At 36.6% G+C, this 22,513-nt stretch overlaps 1 protein-coding gene across 7 annotated transcripts in view; it reads right to left on the minus strand.

Annotated features, from left to right (window-relative positions):
• Positions 1–22,513, minus strand: part of trpm3 (transient receptor potential cation channel, subfamily M, member 3) — a 146,146-nt gene that overhangs the window by 28,390 nt on the left and 95,243 nt on the right. For 6 of the 7 annotated variants that reach the window (XM_058774986.1, XM_058774987.1, XM_058774988.1 and 3 more), the window contains 3 exons: positions 13,568–13,742; positions 11,261–11,384; positions 568–640 (listed from right to left, as the gene is read on the minus strand). In XM_058774986.1, coding sequence (XP_058630969.1) covers positions 568–640; positions 11,261–11,384; positions 13,568–13,742 — 372 coding nt within the window. Of the gene's footprint in view, positions 1–567; positions 641–7,000; positions 7,112–11,260; positions 11,385–13,567; positions 13,743–22,513 lie in introns of those variants that run through there. The other variant, XM_058774989.1, reaches the window with a different exon arrangement.

The following is a 22,513-nucleotide window of genomic DNA, read 5'->3' on the forward strand; positions in this document are numbered from 1 at the left end:
TCATCATTATTTTACAATCAGGAATCACTATTTAAACCAGGGGTCTTCAAACATTTTCAGGCCACTGATCACTTTTGGTTTATATTAAAATTTGGTTATATTAAAATAATCATAATTAAAATGATAAAAACACAAAAAACAAAGATGTACAACATTAAACTGACATCATCTTTTTATTATGGTTTTACGAAAGAAGTACCAGAGATACATATCAATTTGTAAGAGGGCCTTCGAATATTGTCTTGGACAAAGGGGGGTCTTGGAATCAAAAAAATTCCATATTTAATATGTGTGTACTTTAAAACGCACAATAATAATCAATACTGGTGTAGTTATGTACTTCAGTGAATACAGGGGAGACAATCAAACATTTATTTAAACTTCATGAATTTTAGCTTTGGTTGAAAATGATACTGTATGTTTGTTTTTGTTTTTTCCCATCAAAAATCCGATTAAAATTAAATAATATATGAGCGAATCCCCACTGCAGACCCCCTGTTGAAGACCCTGATTTAAACCAACATGTTTATAGATACATATGAGTATCCACAAATGTACAAATATTACCTTTCAGAAGTGCTGTTAGAATGGCCAGATCAATGTCCTGGTGTCCCTCTGATCCCATCCGAAACACTGTTATCTGAGGAAGAGAAATATTGCATTATTGCTGGCATCACATGTTCGTCACAACTGTTTGAGTATGATAGCATGATAAAAGCAAATCCAATCATAGTGATAACTGCTTTGTGTTTTGGCAATAGCAAAGAGAATAGAACAAGAGGGATTTACAGAAATGCACTGCAAGCACCGCCATAACCGGAATTGCAGTTCTGCAATCACTGCAATGTCACATATGAAGGGCACCTTGCAGCACCATATGCATCGCGTGTTCAGAATTCTAGAACATATAGCGTACAGGCCATTAATCTAACGCCTATCGTTTGAACAATCCACCTTTCTTTCAGTAGCCATTTTCCATCTGTGTCTGGTATGGACTAATGAACTTATGCGTGGAAGTGGGAGGATTGGTTCAGCCTAATGTCAATGGTGTTTTCATTTTCATCCCCTCAAGCCACCATGAAATGATGGCACATTTAGGGTGTGTGTGAGCTTGAGGAGGGGTGGCAGCAGAATAAAGAATTGGAGCACTTCAGCAAGTTTAAATAACGGAACATATAATCCAAAATGTCTTATAGTTCAGAAATGATGCATAAAAGTAATGGTGCTATGCTTAGGTCTTGTGTGGTGAGGTTCTGTGTGCAATATGAAATCTTTTTGCTGCTGAAATTGAAGAGTAAATGGAATGTAATCGTATCGAACAAGCACTTCATCTCCTCTACAAAGAGTATGGTGACGGCCAATTACTGAAGTGACAGTTATTGATGACCCTGTGACTATGGAGGTGACCCAACTCTGTGTGTGTGTGTGTGTGTATACCTATTTTTCTATTCAGGTGGGGACTTAAACCTGAATGCTCACAGACTCATGGGGACTCGTGTCACGGTGGGGACCTAAATTGAGGTCCCCACGGGTAAACAAGCTACTAAATCACACAGAATTAAGTGTATAAGAATATACAGTCTGTACAGTAGAAAAAGCATTACGTGTGTGTGTGTGATTGAGGCATGAGTGATATTGACCTTTACAATATGTCCCTGTACAGTATATGCCAATTTAACCCTTACTGTTTATCCTATAGAGAACAAATACTATGATTAATGTATACATTTTCTTTTATAATATTTAAACTGTTTATAATACATGAAATAAATTTTATTTTGCACGTGTGTGCGTAAACTCCAAACAATCAACCTTAGATCATCCAATAAATAAATGAATAAATACAATTAAAAAGTTTCATGTTTCCAAACAATGAAAGTCAATGGGGTCTAAAACAACACTGTACCCCATTGGGGGAAGAAAAAAAAAACAAGCCAAAAAGGAGAAAAAAGGGAAGTTTGAAAAGACATGAATTTGAATACAACTGATCCAAACAATTAAAGTCTTTGGGGTCAAAAACAACACTATACCCCATCGAAAAAAAAAAATAATTAAGCCAAAAAAACGCGGAAAAATGTGAGGTTAAATAAAACATGACAAAATTAACTTTTTTTTTGGATGAACAATGCTTTTAAATTCAACACACATCATTCAAACACTCAATCAGAGTGCTTTTCAAAAATTTCATATCCATATTGAGTATACACTGTAAAAAATTATCGTGATTTTAACGGTAAACAACTGTCAAAATGTTACAGTAAAAACCTGTTAAATGGTTAACGGTAAGTAAAACCGTAAACTGATGTTCCCAGAATTCCCTGTGTTGCATTTCAAATTTTGTTTGAATCTGATGTTTTTTCTTTGAAATAACTATGTTTCTTCTTAGTTTTTTCTTATCAGTTATGTTTATTAGGGTCGTATGTTACATCTAATGTTGTTAAATTAATGTTTATTGCATATTTCAGTTTAATGAGTCTCACCATGATGGTGTTTAGTGTTTGTGTGAATGACACTGTGCACCTTCTATATATGTTATTATTTAAAATCTGCTTGTGATGGGCTTTGGTTCATCATGTGACTTTCTCATCATCATCTGCATTTGGTGGTTATCAGTGTATTTCAAAGGTACAAAACAGATTTCAGTACTTCAATAGGTTGGTATATTAACATTATATCAGTTAATGAAATTATGGTATTTAACTGTAAATTTAAGTTAAAACCTAAAATGTTGTTACCGTATTTTTTTACGGTAGAATTCCGGCAACCACAGCTGCCGGTTTTTTACCATAAATTTTACGGATTTGTTTTTACAGTGTACAGCTGACCTATGGGACATGTCTGTGATTTATGAGCATGAAGTAAATGATGGATATTTAAATAATTTCTATGTGCCTCAGAGGACGTTTTAACAACTAAAGCACCCATTTGCTGCTGAAACTTTTAACCAGGTTATTCCTCTACTAATATTAAAGGTCCCATGGCATGAAAATGTCACTTTATGAGGTTTTTTAACATTAATATGAGTTCCCCTAGCCTGCCTATGGTCCCCCAGTGGCTAGAAATGGCAATAGGTGTAAACCGAGCCCTGGGTATCCTGCTTCGCCTTTTGAGAAAATGAAAGCTCAGATGGCCCAATCTGGAATCTCTCCTTTATGTCGTCATACGGGGAAAGGTTACCTCCCCTTTCTCTGCTTTGCCCGCCCATGAGAAAATGAGCTACTACTGTGCGAGGCGAGCGCAATATTTTTTTTTTCCTCGAGAAACATCATGGCTTTCAAACAAGCAAAGCATGACAGTTGCTCAGTGTTTGGATGTACAAATGAACACCAAAGTATTTTTTTAGTTCCTTCATCCGAGCCTATGGCGAGCATTAGCTACATGATTATAACTTTAACAGCATACATAAACAAACCAACTAAAAGACCGTATCCAGACACAATATTTTAAACTAACCATTCAGAGACCTACTGCTGTAGCGGCTGAGTTGCAACTACTTCATCCGGTGCTTCTCCATCCGGATCAGATTCTGGGTCAAACTGAAAAGCTTGAAGACTGTGTGTCTATGAGCCACTGCATACATCCACTGTCAACATTAGCGCATGGTAGCGCAAGCTGGTTAAGGCCACACACCCACCCTCCACCTTGCCCCGCCTCTCTCCTCCTCATTAGCATTTAAAGCTACAGACACAGAAATGGCACGTCCTAAGGAAAGCTCATTGTGGGACTGGCTTGTAGTGGCTGAAATTCTCCACCAAGGCTGAATTTCGGGAAAGACACTTCAGATACAGTACTAGGGACCACTTAGGCCTATATAGGCCTATATAAAAGCATCCAAAAAGCAGCATGTCATGGGACCTTTAAGCTATATTTGAAAGATGGGTAATATTCTGCAGACATTGTCCTGGCCAGATTCCCTCCACTGGCCCTTATCAGTCATGGCCTCCTAATAATCCCCATCCACTTGATTGGCTCTATGTCTCTCTCCTCTCCACCTGTAGCTGGTGTGTGGTGAGCGCACTGGCGCTGTTGTCCTGTGGCTTCCGTCGCATCATCCAAGTGGATGCTGCACACTGGTGGTGGTTGAGGAGAGACCCCCCTACATGATTGTAAAGCGCTTTGGGTGTACGGCAATACACAATAAAAGCGCTATATAAATGCATCATTCATTCATTACAGAGATCTTGAAATCCACCTTGGCCAGGCTGTCATGTTTCAAATCAACCTCCATCATCTGAGTGCCAAAATGACTTCGGTGACTTTCGCCCCACTGCATTTACTCCAGTTATTGTGTGATTCTACTGTTTTGAGAGACTGGGCGACACCGTAAACATTAAGACCACCTTTCCACAATGGACCTCCAAGCACATAATTGCAGGCACAACTGCTCCATCGATGATGGCATTGCATTTGTCATCCTTATTGCACTTTGTTACCTAGACAACAAAATCTCATATGTCAAACGGCTGATGTTTACTTCATCTTGGAATTGATCACAGTCTTTCCCCAGACCCTAACAAACTTTCTGCAGTTAGACTAAGCAAATAACTCTGTCCTCCAAGACATCAGGAGGAACAGCCTTGAGGCAGTAAAGATCCACAGTCATTCGTAATACCATGAGTGTATTAACAAATATCAGAGCAATCATTAAGTCTGCATTCAACGCCCCTGTTGAGGTGCTCATTAGCATCGTTAATGGCGAGACAGCCTAGGGAAGAGGTGAAACAGCTTGCAACCTGGTGCTGGAACAACAATCTCTCTATTAATGCTAGTAAAAAAAGAAATGATTGTTTACTTCAGATGGTCCAGAGCAGTTCATTACTTGCAGCGCATCAACAATGTGGCGGTGGAGATAACAGGCAGTCTTAGGTTAATGGGTGTTCGCATCACCAACAAATTGTCATTGGCCCTGAACGCCTCTTCTTTGTTGAAAACAACACAACGGCACCTCAACATCCTAAAGGGGCGTTCGCAATGACATTGATTAAATCGATGGAGGTTGCAGTGTCTTTCAACTGACTGCTGGTTGCTAATAGCATTTCTTAGTGGCAACTGTAAGAGGTGGTGGATGGCGTCTTTATTCCCATTGGTAATCGCTGCTAATTTGCATACAGTTCAATGCTCGCAGTCGATCATGTCATGCTGTCGGAAAGCTCTGCCAAACACAGTGTAAATTTCAGTAAAATGTGGCCGTAACATAGTAAATATACTGTATACTGTTCTTACATGGGCTTGAATGAACTGTGACACAGCAGAGCATTTTATCTGCCATTTGTGAAATCACACAATATGTGTTCGAGGCCAAATCGAGGCAAATGCTTTTCACAATCAACTGAAAAGCTTAGTTTGAAGTAAGCCTCAATTAGTGATTTAATTATAAGCGAACAGATCTGTTCTATTGGAAAACACAGTCAGAGTGATCTAGATCAATGTGTAAATTAACACTTAACAACGTTAATTTACAGCTAGAATACACTTCTTTTAATATGAACATGACATTTAAAATCTGAACAGATTTTCAAAAACTAGGAACCATGCACTTGCAGACTTTGTAAATGATAATCTTTCACTAAACAACCGAGCGAGGAACTGTCAGTTCTGTCAATCAGTGCTCTTAGTGATGTAAAACAAGCTTATTTGGGAATGAGACTTGTTTAAAGAATTGGCAAACAATACCTCTGGTTACCAGTTGCATTTATGTGGCCAATCAACATTTTTTTTAAAAATTGTATTATTGGATAATTTCAGTAAAATTGTGTTTAAACTATCAAAACACAGAACTTCCATTGACTTGCATTAGAAAAGACCAAGAGCTTGTCTAAGAAATTTCACTCCAGGTCTGGTTCAGTAAACTTTTTAGGTGGGGGATAACGAAAACTTACATCAGGTTGTTTTGTCGCTGTACACAAAAACTGTAAATGCAACTATACGTGTTGACATTATATTTATTAGCAGCAATGTCACATTACTATAGAAAATAATACCAACTTGTCCCTCAGTTTGCAAACACTAAGGCAAAATGCGCTTACGGCATTTACTGTATAACTTAAGTTTATATATGTTCTTGTTGATTGGAGGGTTTAAAACAGAACTGTGCAGGTCTTATATTCATTGAATTTATACATGTACACGTCTTTCCTCGAGTTGAAAGTATTTTCTGTCATTCTGTCAATAGAATTGTAAATATATTCTGGCATATTCCTTTAAGAGAATAAGATCTGCAACTCCCCTTCCTTATTCCTCACCAGCCTCTAACAGGTGCATCGAAGAAAGCATACTGACCTGCTGCATAAGTGTCTGTTATGGCAAATCACCTCGGTCAGAAAAAACCCTGCAGTGAGTAGTGAAAATAGCCCTGTCCATCACATAGGCTTGTCTTCCTGCTGTTAAAGGTTCTCTCTACATTGAGAAGTGTGAAATTATGGCCAGCAGGAGCTTCTGGGGGGAAAAAAAGCTAAGGAGTCTCTTTCCTATTTAAATTTAGAGATTAAAAAAAGAGGGCCTTTTCCCATGTGGCATCAAACCTTCCTGGAAATGTTCAGGTCACACTCGGTTCAAGTCAATACTAAACCTCATCAAAATATTTGGTTTGATACTTCAGCAACCCGTTTTATTAATCAGTCAAAACATCTGCAAGGAATAGTTTTTAATTAAAATCAAACTGAAATATGATTCATCTGCGTAAAATTGATGGAAGCAATGAATTTGAATGTTAAGGACGAGATGGTGTGTACTGTAAGTCTGTATCTAACGCTCATTGGAGAGCTGGCGAATGCTGTTCTCGCTGTACAGTGGATTGCTTCATGCATCAGTGACTCAGGCCCGTGGGCAAACATTCATCTTCATTTATCAGGGGCGAAATTTCCTTCCTCGCCCTCCCTCCACTCCACCAGCCCAGTGCTTTCACATCATCTTAGATCATACTGCAGCGCTCTACTCACTGTTCCTCTCATCTGCCGGGGGTTCCTCTGTCTGTCAGCTGTCCATCCATTTGTTCATCCATATAGTCACTGACCCGTTCGACATGTTGCCAGATGTGACTCCATCTTTCCATCCATCAACATCAGCTGAGAAATATATCATCCCCTGAAACATCTCTCTACTTTCATTCAAACTGTGAAAAATAATGACTGTTGTCAAACAAGTTTCCCCAAACAGTCCCTCCACTGGTCATTAAGTCCTGCCCCCGACTCACATTATTGGTTATTGCCATGGGATGCTAAAACCAAACAGAAAAATCAACCAATGAAAGGTTTACTTGCAGCTGATTTTCGCACGGTTCTCTGGAATACTTGGTTCTGATTGGTCAATAGCACCACCCAGCAGTTCGATATTTCCTTTTTTTTAATTAAAAAAACAAAAAGTGCTTATTATCGTTTTTATTAACATTTTATTGTGTGAAAGAAATTACATTATGCCGTTTGGCCTGATTTTCTGTCTCTAGTATCACATTGCGGACGCGCTCTCGTTCAGAGGACTTCAGTATTAATATTGTAATATTTAATAATTCCAACTCAAATCAATTTTCCATGTTCACGTACTTATTGACATAGTGAGTAGCTAATCATTATGGGAAAATAAACTATTTCAGTGTAATAGAAGGCCCTTACATATTCTGGCATTTAAAAACCTTTTAACACACCTCAGCAAGAGCTAAAACAGTGATATTTCCTAGAAGAGGCTATTGAAATGCTTTGGTTGGAGAGAAAACTAGCGGTGCTAACTTTTCTCTGAGCCATTGGAAACATGAAAAACAAGGAAGATGCTCAAGGAAAACAGAATGAGAGCGATAAATAGACAGAAAGGCTGTCAGTCTGATTAATTGAACCATCCCTCCCTTGGTTGCAGGAACAAAGACCTCCACAGTAGGAAATAGATTAAGAATGGAGTTCAGTCCTGAATAAGAGATGGAATGCCTACTGCAGAGAAGAGACATAATGCTTCTTTTATGTGTCAAGTGCCAATTAATCTCACACAGAACCGAAATACTGAATTCCTAAAAGGAACCTAATCTAATCTAATATAGTTGTAATTAATTGTAGCTTGCCAAATCTGGAGAGGTGTAGTCAGGTCATGTACTGAGAGGCAGGAGGTTATGGAAGCCTGTCCTGTCGGGTTCAGGTTAAACATCTGCTCAGGTGCTTCAAAGGAACAGAGTTGAATAAAGACACCTCCCTACAGGTCTCATTATCCCGCTCTTGATTCACCACAGAACACAAGCTCGTCCGAGTGGAAGCATTATTCGCTTATTCTCATATCTCAGCACTTGTTTCTTTTTCTTAACTCACATTTTTTGTTTTTGTTTGTTTTGCTAATCAGGAGCCAAATGACCAGGTTTCAGTTTTTGTTAATTACATTTAAATACTGTTGAGAAAGTATTGGGAATGACAAGAAGGTGAGCAATTTTTTTCCCTTTAAGAAATGGTTTAGATGCAAAAACATAAAATCTATTATATGAAAAATTCATAAAGTTATGGAGCATGTCCTCAACTTGAGAATACAAATGTTATACTACACATGAATGAAATTTTTATCAGCGTATGTGTTCCTCAAGGCATATTCTGCACCTAAATGCAATATACAAATGAATGTAGGCCTGTGCATGGTGGCATCAGCAATAGCCTTCAAGCTCAAGTTATGACCAGCATGACAACTTGTCAACTAGCAGCTCGGAAGCCAAAAACTCCCCTGTTAAGCATTCTTATACAACCCATCGATTGATTTCGACAAATCTCTGCTGCACTTCTAAATACATCAGAGAATCTCTGTGCAAATCTCAGCAATGAGTTCTAAAGTTCTGAGTTCTGAGTCCTCTATATTTGTCTGTTAGCACACTTCAGTCCATAACCAGACCAAAGCGAGCACACGTTTGTTCTGTACAGCTACTCTGGTTTTATTTAAAAAAAAACTTTGGATATCATTATCCAACCAAATGCGTTTATGCAAATAGCACTGCGGCAGTGGAATCAAATACTAGCTACTTGCGGAGTACTGCAGAGTATTCTGCATACTTTTATATAAAAACACATTATGCAACAATACACAAGTATTTTGTCAAGCATTTGTCAGTAGGATACATTAATGAGTCACAAAAAAGTGAGGTTAACCCTAAGATCCAGTTTATCCAACAAAATGGAAATGGAAAATCAAGTCAGCAGCATTGCATTATGGCACATAGCATTCCAAACTGTAAGCCGTTGTATAATGCACATTTCGCCAAATCTAGTAAGTTCTCTCTGCATACAGAAAACACAGTAAACATACTAGAAAATTAATATAGTAATAGTACACAATTATGAACATAGCAACAAAACTTGGGTACTCTGATGCATTTTATATACTTCTACAGTATTCTTTTTAGGTTACTGCCTTCAAATAAAACTGCTAATATACGATAATTACTCTGAAAAATGTTTGGCAAAGACTGTCCTCAAAGACTGCCAAAGGCACCTCTAACACGCATTCACTCCAGCTTTCTAATCACAGTTGTAAATTGCAAGCATTTGTTCCAATCATCAAGCATGGAAATTCTCCCATTGGCTAGTCCTTAGTGGAAAGTACAGCAACAGAGAGCAAAAGAGGAGATCAAGCACTGAGCTTAACTGTGTGCATGTATGATGAATGCAAGATGAGTGCTGTGGATCATCTACCAACACATCAGACACCCCACGGAGCATAAGTGTACATGTTTGTGTGAGTCAGTGCCACATTACACTCTCAGAAGAAAGGTACAGCTCAGGTACAAAGCTGTCACTGGGGCAGTACCCCAAAAGGTACATCTTGGTACCTTATTCACCCCTAAATGGTGCACATTAGTACTTTTAAAGTACATGTTACTACCTGAAGTGTACATAACCTTTTGAGACCCTTCGCTCCATTGACAGTTTTTTGAGAGCGTTTATTGAAATATTCACACTGGTTTAGTGCTAAATCTTCAAACTGTGATGAGACAAATGAGCTCTTTTAAGTAACTTTTTTAATTTGCTTCCCTTTCAGATTTAGTTGCATCTCGAAGGCTTAGTGATCTCACTTTTGAGTCATCAATAAAACATACTCAAGTGGGTGGCATGTAAACTAAAGCCAATGTGCTGTACTCAAACCAAGCTCTCACCTTCAACAAAAGTTTGCATCTGAACACAATTGCATTTAAGCCAATCCAGCATACAGTATAAATACATGGCTTAAGTAAATGGTCATATGGTGTGTGGGTACAAAGATTCATATCTACGATTGAGAAGGTCATCTTAATAATGATTAACACATCTACAGCTACAGATCATACTTCACAGTGGAAATGCATGCATAAATAACACTGTAAAACACAGTTATACAATGAATTTATTAAAAAAAAAAACATATGGTGTGCACATACACAAAAGTACACATGCACAGACAATGAGTGAAACCACTACAATGACTAAAAGAAGAACGAAAGCATTCATAATAAAAGAACAAACACAAAAATCACTTCGAGGATGTATGATTTAATGACTAAAAACAATATCTGAATATACAAACACAACATTGAAATTTAATTTAATTTACATTGACATACAAAGACAAGTAGAAAAACATTTTGCATGCAAATCATGGCTCTACGAGCCTTTATAGATACTACTTGATAGAGTTAAAAAATATGAAAGCATGCTGAGATTAAAGTATGATATGTTTCTCATGGCAACACTTAAATTGATTGTTAAAACTCTTTATTGAGGTATTTCAGGATGTTCTAGAAGTCATGGCCAACAGGGGAAGGATAAATGTGAACAGAGCTTTTAGATGAGCTGAAAAGTGCACTCTAATTGAAAAGTCACACAGATTATGGTGTCGTCAATCTGGTGAATAATTTAACAGAAGAGTAGTGGATTCAAAAAGATGACAAGTTTTTGATGATAATATCAGTAGTATGTAAGAATAGTTTTACATTCTGTGTATCAGGGAGATGAAGAGAGAGTGTATGTATGTGAGAAGCTGATGTGAAGAGATGGTGTCGGGGCCTGAGGAAATGTACTTCATGCGGGCTGCAGAGGTAGTGACATTTATCAGCCCCGAGCTGAAGGGGCCACTTTACACGCATCTCTGACTGTCCGATAGAATAACGGCATGCTGACATGGAGAGGAATGTGCGGCCGAAAAATCTCCTGACTTTATCGCGGGTTCACCCTCGTACAAAGAACTCTAAGTACAGCAAAAAGGCTCTAGAGGAATGTCTTTAAATCTGTCAGATCAGGGGGGTTTGATCATTACGACTGCACACACTCACCAGTTCTTTCTTCTTCATGCACTCCATCAGAACAATGAAGAGATGCTGGGCCTGCGTCCGGCTGTATGTAAACGTCTTCTGAATGGTGACTAGTAACTGGTCTCTCAAAGATTCGTTTATGATTCTAAAATGCAGTCAGAGAGAAAGATGAGACTGGGAAATCACAGCAAATCATTTATGCAATGAAAAGCATAACAGTAGGTCTCCGGAAGGAAAAATCCCAATCGTTTTCTCCATACAAACTGCTTTTTAATCTATAACATTAAAATCACAATTAGAACAAAATCACAAAAGACCCACCACAGCTCACGTTATATTTCTTTTCTTTTCTTTTTTTTTTTTAATTAAACATCTAAAATGAATAAATAAATAAAATGTTTAACATCTAAATTCTCTATAAATAACTACGCTACCCTTAATTCTGAAGAGAAATTGTCCTTGGAGATCCTTGAAATGAGAACAGCAGCAAAATAGCTCAGCAGTAACCTCACGATATACTGCAAATGTCATAAATTGGCCTTTTTGTATATTTTCAAATATATTTTGTCTATGTTTAAACGTTATACAGTAACTGATAAACATTAGGGCCATGAACCAACAAAATTTTTTTTATCAATTTAAATATTTTGCATTAAATGGTAAATATTTGGTCTGTGAATTGACAGAAATTTTAACTAAATACTCACACAGATTTCTGAGATTAATTGGGATTAATCATGTTAAATTAATTTAAGTAGAGTTCATCGATCAAATACAATATCATTAATCTATTTGTATATTTTACTGTAAATGATAAAAACGTAAAAAAAATTAGATTAATCATATTAGGTGTATTTAATTGTAACACATTAAAAACATTGACATTTTTAATCAATATAATCATACAAAGGAATTGGAGAAGTGAAATAAACTGATGTGATAATTATTTTGTGAAATATGTAACAATTAACACAATGTGTTAAATAATAATTATTATTAATAATTATTAAAAGTTAATTATTTTTAACGTGTAAAAACTGTTCAACATTATTGCAATTAATGTTTTTTAAAGAAGTTTCTTCTGCTCATCAAGGCTGAATCTATTTGATCAAAAATACAGAATTTAAAAATTTATTTTGTGAAATATTATTGCAATTTAAAATAACAGTTTTCTATTTTAATATACTTTAAAATATAATTTATTTTTGTGATCAAAGCTGAATTTTCAGCATCATTACTCCAGTCTTCAGTGTCACATGATCCTTCAGAAATCATTCTAATATGCTGATTTATAATCAGTGTTGGAAACCGTTGTGCTGCTTCATATTTTTTTTTTTTTTGGGACCTGTGATTTTTTTTAGGATTCTCTGATTAATAAAAAGAACAGCATTTATTTAAAAAAGAAATTTTGTGTAACAATATACAAAAGTTTCTTTTTTTAAAGAAATTAATACTTTTATTCAGGAAAGATGTGTTAAATTAATAAAAAGTCATAGTAAAGACTTATATTGTTAGAAAAGATTTCTATTTTGAACAAATGCTGCTCTTTTTAACTTAGTATTCATCAAAGAATCAAAGTTTCAAACAGTTTCAACACTCAAAATAAATCAGCATATTAGGATCATGTGACACATTCATTCTGAAGGATCATGTGACACTGAAGACTGGAGTAATGATGCTGAAAGTTCAGCGCTGCGTCACAGAAATAAATTCTATTTTAAAGTATAATAAAATAGGAAACCAATATTAGAAATTGCAATAAGATTTCACAATATTACTGTTTTTTTTCTGTATTTTTGATCAAATAAATACAGCATTGATGAGCAGAAAAAAAATGACTCCCTTAAAAAACATTAAAATCTTACTGATCCCAAACTTTTGAGCTGCAGTGTATATATATGTATATGTATATATATAATCATTGGCTATAAATCAATAGTTGCATATTATAAAAAAAATATACATTTTCATATAATTTGCAGTGTTTTATGGGATGAGTAGTTCATTAGTTCAGTTTAGTTCATTAGAAAATTCAAAACATTTATTTAAAAAAAACAACAACAACATTAGGCATATTTTGTCTTTATCTCCAATTCCACATTCCGTTTTATAACTGTTTGTAATGTTTGTGATTCATCTCAGAGCTGGTTGGTTTGGTTCATGTCTTAAAAGTGCTTATGGAGAAAATAAATGGGGAGAAAACTGCTGAAAAAGTGGGTGTTTACTGTTGCGCTCTATTCTGTGCTACAGTTCAATCTTCATCTATATGTAAATGAAAATTCATATCTTATTGTACTGTTACAGTGGAGAGAGATAAAGCTCACATACCCGCCCTCCTCTGAGTACTTATGCCCAAAGGCCAGGATGTCAGAGGCACGACCGCTGCCGTCACACACCACCACAGGCACAGGAGGAGTGTCTCTCAGGTACTCAAGCACGATAGAGATCACATTAGGACCCCCCTCCACTATCAGAGCCACCACTGGAACACCCTGTCCAATCCCTGCGGAGAAAACAGAAACGTGAGTGAGAAAGGGTGTATGTGTGCAGCCGCGGGGCTGCTTGTTACAAGGAAAACCAATCAAAAAGATTAAAGGTGAAGTGTGCACTTTTTTCTCCTCTCCCAGTTTAATGTGTAGAGACAACTAAAGGTAACAATTCATATAGAGTGTAAACACTGTGCTTATGTGGAGCTTTGTTTGTTTGAGCAGTCTGATATGTCTGTCTGACTTAACCAGTGGTGCACATTTTGCTTAGCACTTCCTATAATAAGCTATTTACAAGGAATTTATTTGTTTTAAGACAAGCAGAGTGGAAAGAGCAAAAGGGGTGCTGGGAGTGTTTGGAAAAAACAATCATTATTACACACTTCACATTTAAAGGGTTAGTTCACCCAAAAATGAAAATTCTGTTCTCGTTTATTCATCATTATTTTGTTCCAAACCTGTAAGACTTTCTTTTTTTGTGGAACACAAAAGAAGTTATTGTGAAGAATATTTCAGCTGTTTTTGTTCTTGTAATGCAGGCTAGTGGGGTCTTTCATTTTCTGGGGGGGACAAAGAAAGTATGTATATGTAGGTAAAGTAGTTATTTTTGCATGAACTAAAGGTAAAGGAAAAGGAAAAGCATATAAATTACAAGTTAGAGTCATTTTGGCATGCAGAGGAACAGATTATTCTGCTGAATGGCTGTTGTGACTGACCCTTTAGACATCCTTATCATAACCCAATTGTGTCTGTCAACATAACACCCGACATCCACTTAACCGCAATGAAGAGAAGATATTCCTCATGAGACACTCCACAGAGAGAGAAAGTGCTTCTATTTCCTAACGCAACACAGCAGAGCATCATGAAGCATCTGTTTATCAGCAGTCTGTCAAATTAATACGTCACTTTCAACACAATGAATTCTCGCATTCTCAAAATACATTTGCTGCCCATTGAATTACATCACATTTCAATTTTATACTTAAATCAAACAGATTTATTGCATGCAATCATGAGTTATGAAAAATTTGTTATAAAGAATATTTATGCCACAGCATTTACACTCTGCTTACATATGTGACCCTGGACCACAAAACCAGTCATAAGGGTCAATATTTGGAAACTGAAATTTATACATCATCTTTAACTTTCCATTAATGTATGGTTTGCTAGGATAGGACAATAATTGGCTGAGATACGACTGGAATCTGAGATACTGAGAAAATCGCCTTTAAAGTTGTCCAAATGAAGTTCTTAGCAATGCATATTACTAATCAAAAATTAAGTTTTGATATATTTACGGTAGGAAATTTACAAAATATCTTCATGGAACATTATCTTTATTTAATATCCTAATGATTTTTGGCATAAAAGAAAAATCGATAATTTTGACCCATACAGTGTATTGTCGGCTATTGCTACAAAAATACCCGTGCAACTTATGACTGTGTTTTAGACTGTTTCAAATTGGTAACTCTACTCTTCTTTTTGAAGCATTCGGTTAAAGAATCACTCACGAGTCTTACATTTTTTCCATTCCAAACAATTCCATTCCAATTCACAAGTTCTCAATTTGATTCCAATTCATTTGGGTATATTTCAATTATAATGTCCATTTTGCTTACAAATGGTAAGAAACTCTCTCACTCTGATGCTGTAAATGATAAAGAGTAGTGTTTCAGACTGGTTCAAATTGGTAACTAATTTTTCTGAACTACTCATAAGTTTAATTTTTGGAATCAAGCTACACTGGTCTTGCTTTATTCTTTTGATCCGCTATAAAAACTGGTCGAAAAGAGTCGTTTATTTGTTAATTATACTACACTGGTCATTTTTGCATGCAGCCTGAAACTGTTCTTACCATTATTTCACAGTACACAGTGTTTTTAGTGCACATTGAAATGCAAATTGTATTCTGCTGTATAAGTACACACTGAACAATCAGATTGTTTCTGCATTCATTAATCAGCTGCAATTTTCAGCTCAGGTGTGCATGCAGTAGGAGAGGACCTGTGGGAGAGCAGCTGAACAGGACAAAGACAGATCAGTCCTACTTCTGCAAGTTGTTTCCTACAACTTGATGAGTACAAGTTATGATGTTGTGGCTATAATTCAAAAAGCATGTTGCACCCAGATCCTCCTACCATTGCTTAAATTATGCAAAGTGAGATAAAGAAAGAGGGAAGGAGGGAAAATGAAAGAAAGAGAGAGAGGCAGACAGAGAGGTACACCAGATCCACATGTGCTGTCATCATTGTGCCTAAAATGGGTACGGTTACATAAAGTGTCTATTTTTAGCAGCACACTGACTTCAAAAGAAACTGCTGCTCAGCTGGTATAAAAATCAGAAACAGTGGGCTTTACTTCTTCACTCCAAACCTCTTCCTCCCACTGTTATCTCTCCAAGTCTCTTGTTTTCTCTCTTTATCATTTTCTGTTTTATTGAGGTAATATTTATTGATCAGCAAGCCCTTCTGCCATGATATTTGTGGGCTTCCAGGAATGCTTGGTTGTTTCCTCTCTCTCTCACACACACACACACACACACACACACACACACACACACACAGACACAGGCAGTTTGCTTCCATTCAGCATGGCTGGCACTCTGTCTAGACTAGCTCTTATGTTACAACAGGACAAGACATATATTATTCATCTGCCATCTATTTATGTTTTCAAAAATTTTAAAGTCATGGACAAGGTCTTTCTCTTTTTAAAAATGTTTTATGATATATAACATCCTTCATAACATCTCTTACTTCTACTATTCACTACATGGCATTTTAAACCATGAATTTATGTATTTGTACAGCGTTTATGGCATTTTGATTCTAGCAACCTAGTAGTAATATATTCTGTGATATTCCTGCTGTAAACACCTGCTCAGACCAGCATGGATTGCAATGGTGGTTCTGGCTGGTTTATGTTGGTTTGTTGGTGGTCTAACTAGTGGACTAACACAGTCATGCTGTTTACCAGAACAACGCTGGCCATCTTTATTGGGATGTACCCAAAGCCAAATATCTATCATTTGAAAATCAAAGCGAACACCTGCACATTAAACAGCCACATCGTTGTCAATATATTAAAATTCACATTTTCTTTATTTTTTATTTTAATTTTATTACTGTTCATATAATAATTTTACGAATTAAACAAGGCTTATTTTCTATATGGAAAATATAAAACTTAAACTGCAATTCATCGACTAGCTCCAAAAGGGACTCCCCATGTAAAAATGCCCAACTTTACAGCAGAAAAAAATATGTTTACAGCCTGGGACGAAAAGTGGTTTTGGTCCGTTTAGCTAATTTTGCCCTTTACGACAACTGTGAGGGGAGTGAATTTTTTTTAGAACTCATCCGTTTAAATTAAGCCTTAAAGTTCTGCATAATTAAGGGCATGGCCACTTGAATGACAGGTGGATTGCCGCAGCTGTCACCACTGTCGCGCTTGGCGGGCGTGGTTTCAGCAAAGGCTCCACCCACGTCCCACCTTTTCGCCCATTTTCGATTATCCGGGAGTGACACGCAGCCAAGATGGCGACGACCGTCTCCGTGCACTTTGAGCTTCAAAAATGCTCTTCAGAAACCTACAGGTGATGTCACGGAAAAGTAATATGGGCCAAGGGTTTCCAATTTGGGTGTGAAGACCAATAACACATGCTGTCACAAGTCTCAGAGAAAGAGAGAGAAAGACCAGTCAGAAGAGAAAATTAAAAGATTAAAAAGCAGATGAGTGTTCTCTTGTGCTATTTAATTAGGAATCTCATTCAAACCTAACCTTTCTTTCCAACAAGCCTCAGCAGGTTCCAAAGAGCCTTTGAGAAGAATCTAGGTGGGCAGGGGTGACAGTGTTTGTTCTAACGGCCAATATCTTCATCTGCCAACTACATCAGTGGCCAGAGAAAGTAAACAACTCAAAGGAAAGTCATTCTTTTGAATCTCAGTACAGTCATTTGCCATTTAATCAGAGAATGTCAGACGTGTACCCAGCAGCAAGTCAAACGACTTCTTAAAGCTTCTATTAACATTATCAAAAACCTCATTTTCTTTAGCAGATCATCTATTAAAAAGGAAGAAATAATAAAGTTTGTTATCTCTCATTAACATCGGTCCTATTCAGAAGCATGATAATGATGATGCTGGAAATAACTGGAGGGTTTTAGTAGTTAAACACAAACAAAACAACACAAAAGACTGTAAACAAGATTTGAAAAGTTAGACTTGTTCAGTTTGAGAAACTGTGGCTTTCTGTGCCGATCCCCCTGCCAAGCATGATGGTTCCCCTGCTATGTTTCAGACACCCACAGTGATGAGTCCTGCACCTCCAGCTAACTCCATAACCTCTTCACATTTACCAATTGACCTACAGCACCACCATGAGAGGACGGCAGGCCCGGCATTAATAGAACACGAGCCCCCGTGCTCTGGGAGAGGAGGATGAGGAGGCGAGGGGTGTTACGGAGACAGGGACGGGTTGCTTTGTATGCCCCCTGCCAAGCATGTAGATGGAAGATGAATCTCAATTTTTTAGACCCGTGGAAAAAACGGGCAGTTTATTCTGTGTCACTCTCAATCTATTTCATTTACACCTTGTGTGAACAATCCTATCCCTTGCCTGGCAGTGACAAATGCGGTTCATTTATTTATTCAAGAGATTTAACACAACAGCTAGACACAAGATCCATGTCCAAAACTGGTATGATGTGTGACTGTGAATATAACTGCCAAACAAACAATGATCAAGAACTCAAAGTGAGGAAAAAAAACATTTACTATTCATTGTGTGGGTTAAGCTTTGTTCCAGAGTTTTCTATCCTTCCACAACTCCAATAACTGCAAAATACTCACATTACAAGCCTGTTAGACTGTATATCATCATAGTCCTTACAGCACAGAAAATGTCAGGCAGAGCATAATGCTAAAAGAAAAATTCAGGCATTCAAAAATGATAATGCTATCATTATTTACTCACCCTCATGTCAATCATGTTGAATAAAGACTTAAATATCAATGTGTTTGTTACACAAATATATATGGCTTTAGAAAGCTTTATGCTCACCAAGGCTGAACATACTGGATCAAAAATATTATTGTGAAATATTATTACAATTTAATATAACTGTAATTTTATTTAATTAATTTATTCCTGTGATGGCAAAGCTGAATTTTTAATTTCTTCAGTGTCACATGATCCTTCAGAAATCATTCTAATATGATTTGCTGCTCAAGAAACATAATAATAATAATCATTATTATTATCATCAATACTGAAAACAGTTGTGCTGCTAAATATTTTTGTGGAAATCGTGATACATTTGACTAGATTTTTCTGATTAATATGCAAGTTCAAAAATAATATATAAGTATATTAATATTAAGTTCATAATTTATTTAAAATAGAAATATCTGGTCACATTATTAATGTCTTTACCGTCACTTTTGATCAGTTGAATCCCTCTTTGCTGAATAAAAGTCTTTCTTTCTTTCGTAAAAAAAAAATTACTGAGCCAAACTTTTGAATGCAAGTCAGGACCAGATCATGATGGGGTTTTTTTCTTTTTACAGATTGGCTGCCATAATTGGTATAGACTGTTGTTATGGAAAAGATTTTTAAAAATGCATGTTTGGAATAGCATGCGGGTGAGTACTGACTGTTCCCTTTCAGTCGGTCACTCCGAGTCACGTCGGTGGGTCACATACGTAACCGAGACGTTCCTTTTATTTGCTGATAAATATTTAAAGTAATATTCTAGATTTATGAAAGTTTGTGGCATTGACAGACAATATTTTTTAATTCGCCCCTTAGTTGGTAAAAACATACCAAGAAAAATAAATAAATAAATAAAGTGATCCACGATGAAATACTAAGGAGAAAGTACATCAGAGGGATTAAAACAGAAATGTGAAAGCTTTTATTTTTGTAAAAGCAATAACATTAATTATTCAGTTTAAAAACTTTATTTTATCTCTGCTGTTGTTTGAATAGTCATTTTGTAGTGAGTATATTTTTATGAGGTGAACCTCTGTTTATGCATTATTGATATAATTCTTGTGAGTGGAGTTTACTCCATGTAAACAGATTCTCTCAAAAGGTTAGTAATTGAATCTATTACACTCATGCTAAGAGTTTCATGTTTAAGAGTTACTGTATAGTTTCGAACTAGTTATATATTTTGTGTATACTTGCCTCACAGACTTCCACTACAAGTACAACGGCTATTGTACAGTGGAGTGAAAAAGTGTTGGCCCCCTTCCTGATTTTTAAATTTTTTGCATATTTGTCACACTTAAAAGATTCAGATCATCAAACAAATTTTAATATTACACAAAGATAATACAAGTAAATACAAAATGCAGTTTTTAAATGATGATTTCATTTATTAAGGGAAAAAAGCTGTCCAAACCTACCTGGCCCTACGTGAAAAATTAATTGCCCCCTCCTATTAAATCATGATAGAACTGTGATTAACCACATTATTTTAGAAAGCTGAGTTAAATTTCACTAGCCAAACCCAGGCCTGATTACTGCCAGACCTGTTGAATCAAGAAATCACTTAAATAGAACCTGTCTGACAAAGTGAAGCATGTTTAAAGAGCAACACATCATTCCGCGATCTTAAGAAATTCATAAACAGATGAGAAACAAAAGTTTACATGTATCAGTCTGGAAAGGGTTATAAAGCCATTTCTAAGGCTTTGGGACTCCAGCAAACCATGGTCAGAGCCATTATCCACAAATGGAGAAAACTTGGAACAGTGGTAAACCTTCCCAGGAGTGGCCGGCCTACCAAAATTACTCCAAGAGCGCAATGACGACTCATCCAGGAGGTCATAAAAGAACCCAGAACAACATCTAAAGAACTGCAGGCCTCACTTGCCTCAATTAAGGTCAGTGTTCATGATTCAACAATAAGAAAGAGACTGGGCAAAAACAGCATCCATGGGAGAGTTCCAAGGCAAAAGCCATTGCAGACCAAAAAGAACACAAAGGCTCGTCTCACATTTGCCAAAAAATATCTTGATTATCCCCAAAACTTTTGGGTAAATATTCTGTGGACTGATGCGACAAAAGTTGAACTTTTTGGAAGGTGTGTGTCCCGTTACATCTGGCGTAAAACCAACACAGCATTTCATAAAAAGAACATCATACCAACAGTCAAACATGGTGGTGGTAGTGTGATGGTCTGGGGCTGCTTTGCAGCTTCAGAACCTGGATGACTTGCCATAATTGATGGAACCACGAATTCTGCACTCTATCAGAAAATCCTGAAGGAGAATGTCCAGCCATCAGTTTGTGACCTCAAGCTGAAGCGAACTTGGGTTCTGCAGCAGGACAATGATTCCAAACACAGCAGCAAGTCCACCTCTGAATGGCTGAAGAAAAACAAAATGAAGACTTTGGAGTGGCCTAGTCAAAAGTTCTGACCTGAATCCTATTGAGATGCTGTGGGCATGACCTTAAAAAGGCGGTTCATGCTCGAAAACCCTCCAATGTGGCTGAATTACAACAATTCTGCAAAGAAGAGTGGGCCAAAATTCCTCCACAGCACTGTAACAGACTCATTGCCAGTTATCGCAAACGCTTGATTGCAGCTGTTGCTGCAAAGGGTGGCACAACCAGTTATTAGGTTTAGGGGGCAAGCACTTTTTCACACAGGGCCATGTGGGTTTGGATTTTGTTTTCCCTTCATAATAAAAAACTTCATTTAAAAACTGCATGTTGTGTTTACTTGTGTTATCTTTGATGAATATTTAAATTTGTTTGATGATCTGAAACATTAAAGTGTGACAAACATGCAAAAAAATAAAAAATCAGGAAGGGGGCCAACACTTTTTCACACCACTGTATATGCATCTTCCTGTTTTCCAAACTGGTTGAAAATATCTTGTGCAAATTGACAAAAAAATCTTTATCAACACCTTCCTGGAATTTTTCTTTAAGAGGGTAAAAACCATCCAATCGGATAAACCTTTAAGAGGGTGGGAAAAAACTCCCACAGCACCCTTCCTGTCTGGTCAATACAGCAGCTACTGCTCCATTATGCTAATGTGATGGGACCCGCAGAGACCAGCAGCATGGAACAAAATCCAGAAATAAACCACCAAAGTAAAAAGACCAGCTCATCATCTCATCACTTGGAGACCCAGTTAGTGCAAGGGAAAGCTAAAACAGGTTTCTAGGCTAGAAACACCATCGGCGCACAGTTTGATGTGACTTTTAATCAGGGTGTGAATATGACCGGCTAAAGCGTTAAATAAATGTGAAATTACTACAAAAGTAATAAAAAAAATGAGAATATTAATTCATGAAATGATGGCTATGCACATTAAAAATTCATCAAACTGAGATGAGTGTGGTATGATGATGCATCAATCAACATTAGACAAATAATAAGAAACATTTGCAAATGTAGCTTTTCTATAAAATTTTAAAAACAAGATGACCCCCAACTTGGGGCAAGAAGCCTTATCCCAGCTGTCACCTGATTTTTGCCGCAAATATAAAATGCATCTTATTTATATATATATATATATATTTTTAGAAAAATTAAAGGTGTCAAATTTAAACTTTACTTTATTTACTTTTAGTCATTTAGCAGACGCTTTTATCCAAAGCGACTTACAAATAAGAAAATGTAACTAAAACTAAAAGTTAAAACTCTATAAATACTATATATACACATTTAAGAAAATAAAGAAATTAAATAAAAATGACAAATGCATGCAACAACATTTCAAAGCAAACAATAAAGCTAAAAACAATTTCCATTTAGTAT

The sequence above is a fragment of the Onychostoma macrolepis genome, chromosome 05, assembly GCF_012432095.1.
Source record: "Onychostoma macrolepis isolate SWU-2019 chromosome 05, ASM1243209v1, whole genome shotgun sequence".
NCBI lineage: Eukaryota > Metazoa > Chordata > Actinopteri > Cypriniformes > Cyprinidae > Onychostoma > Onychostoma macrolepis.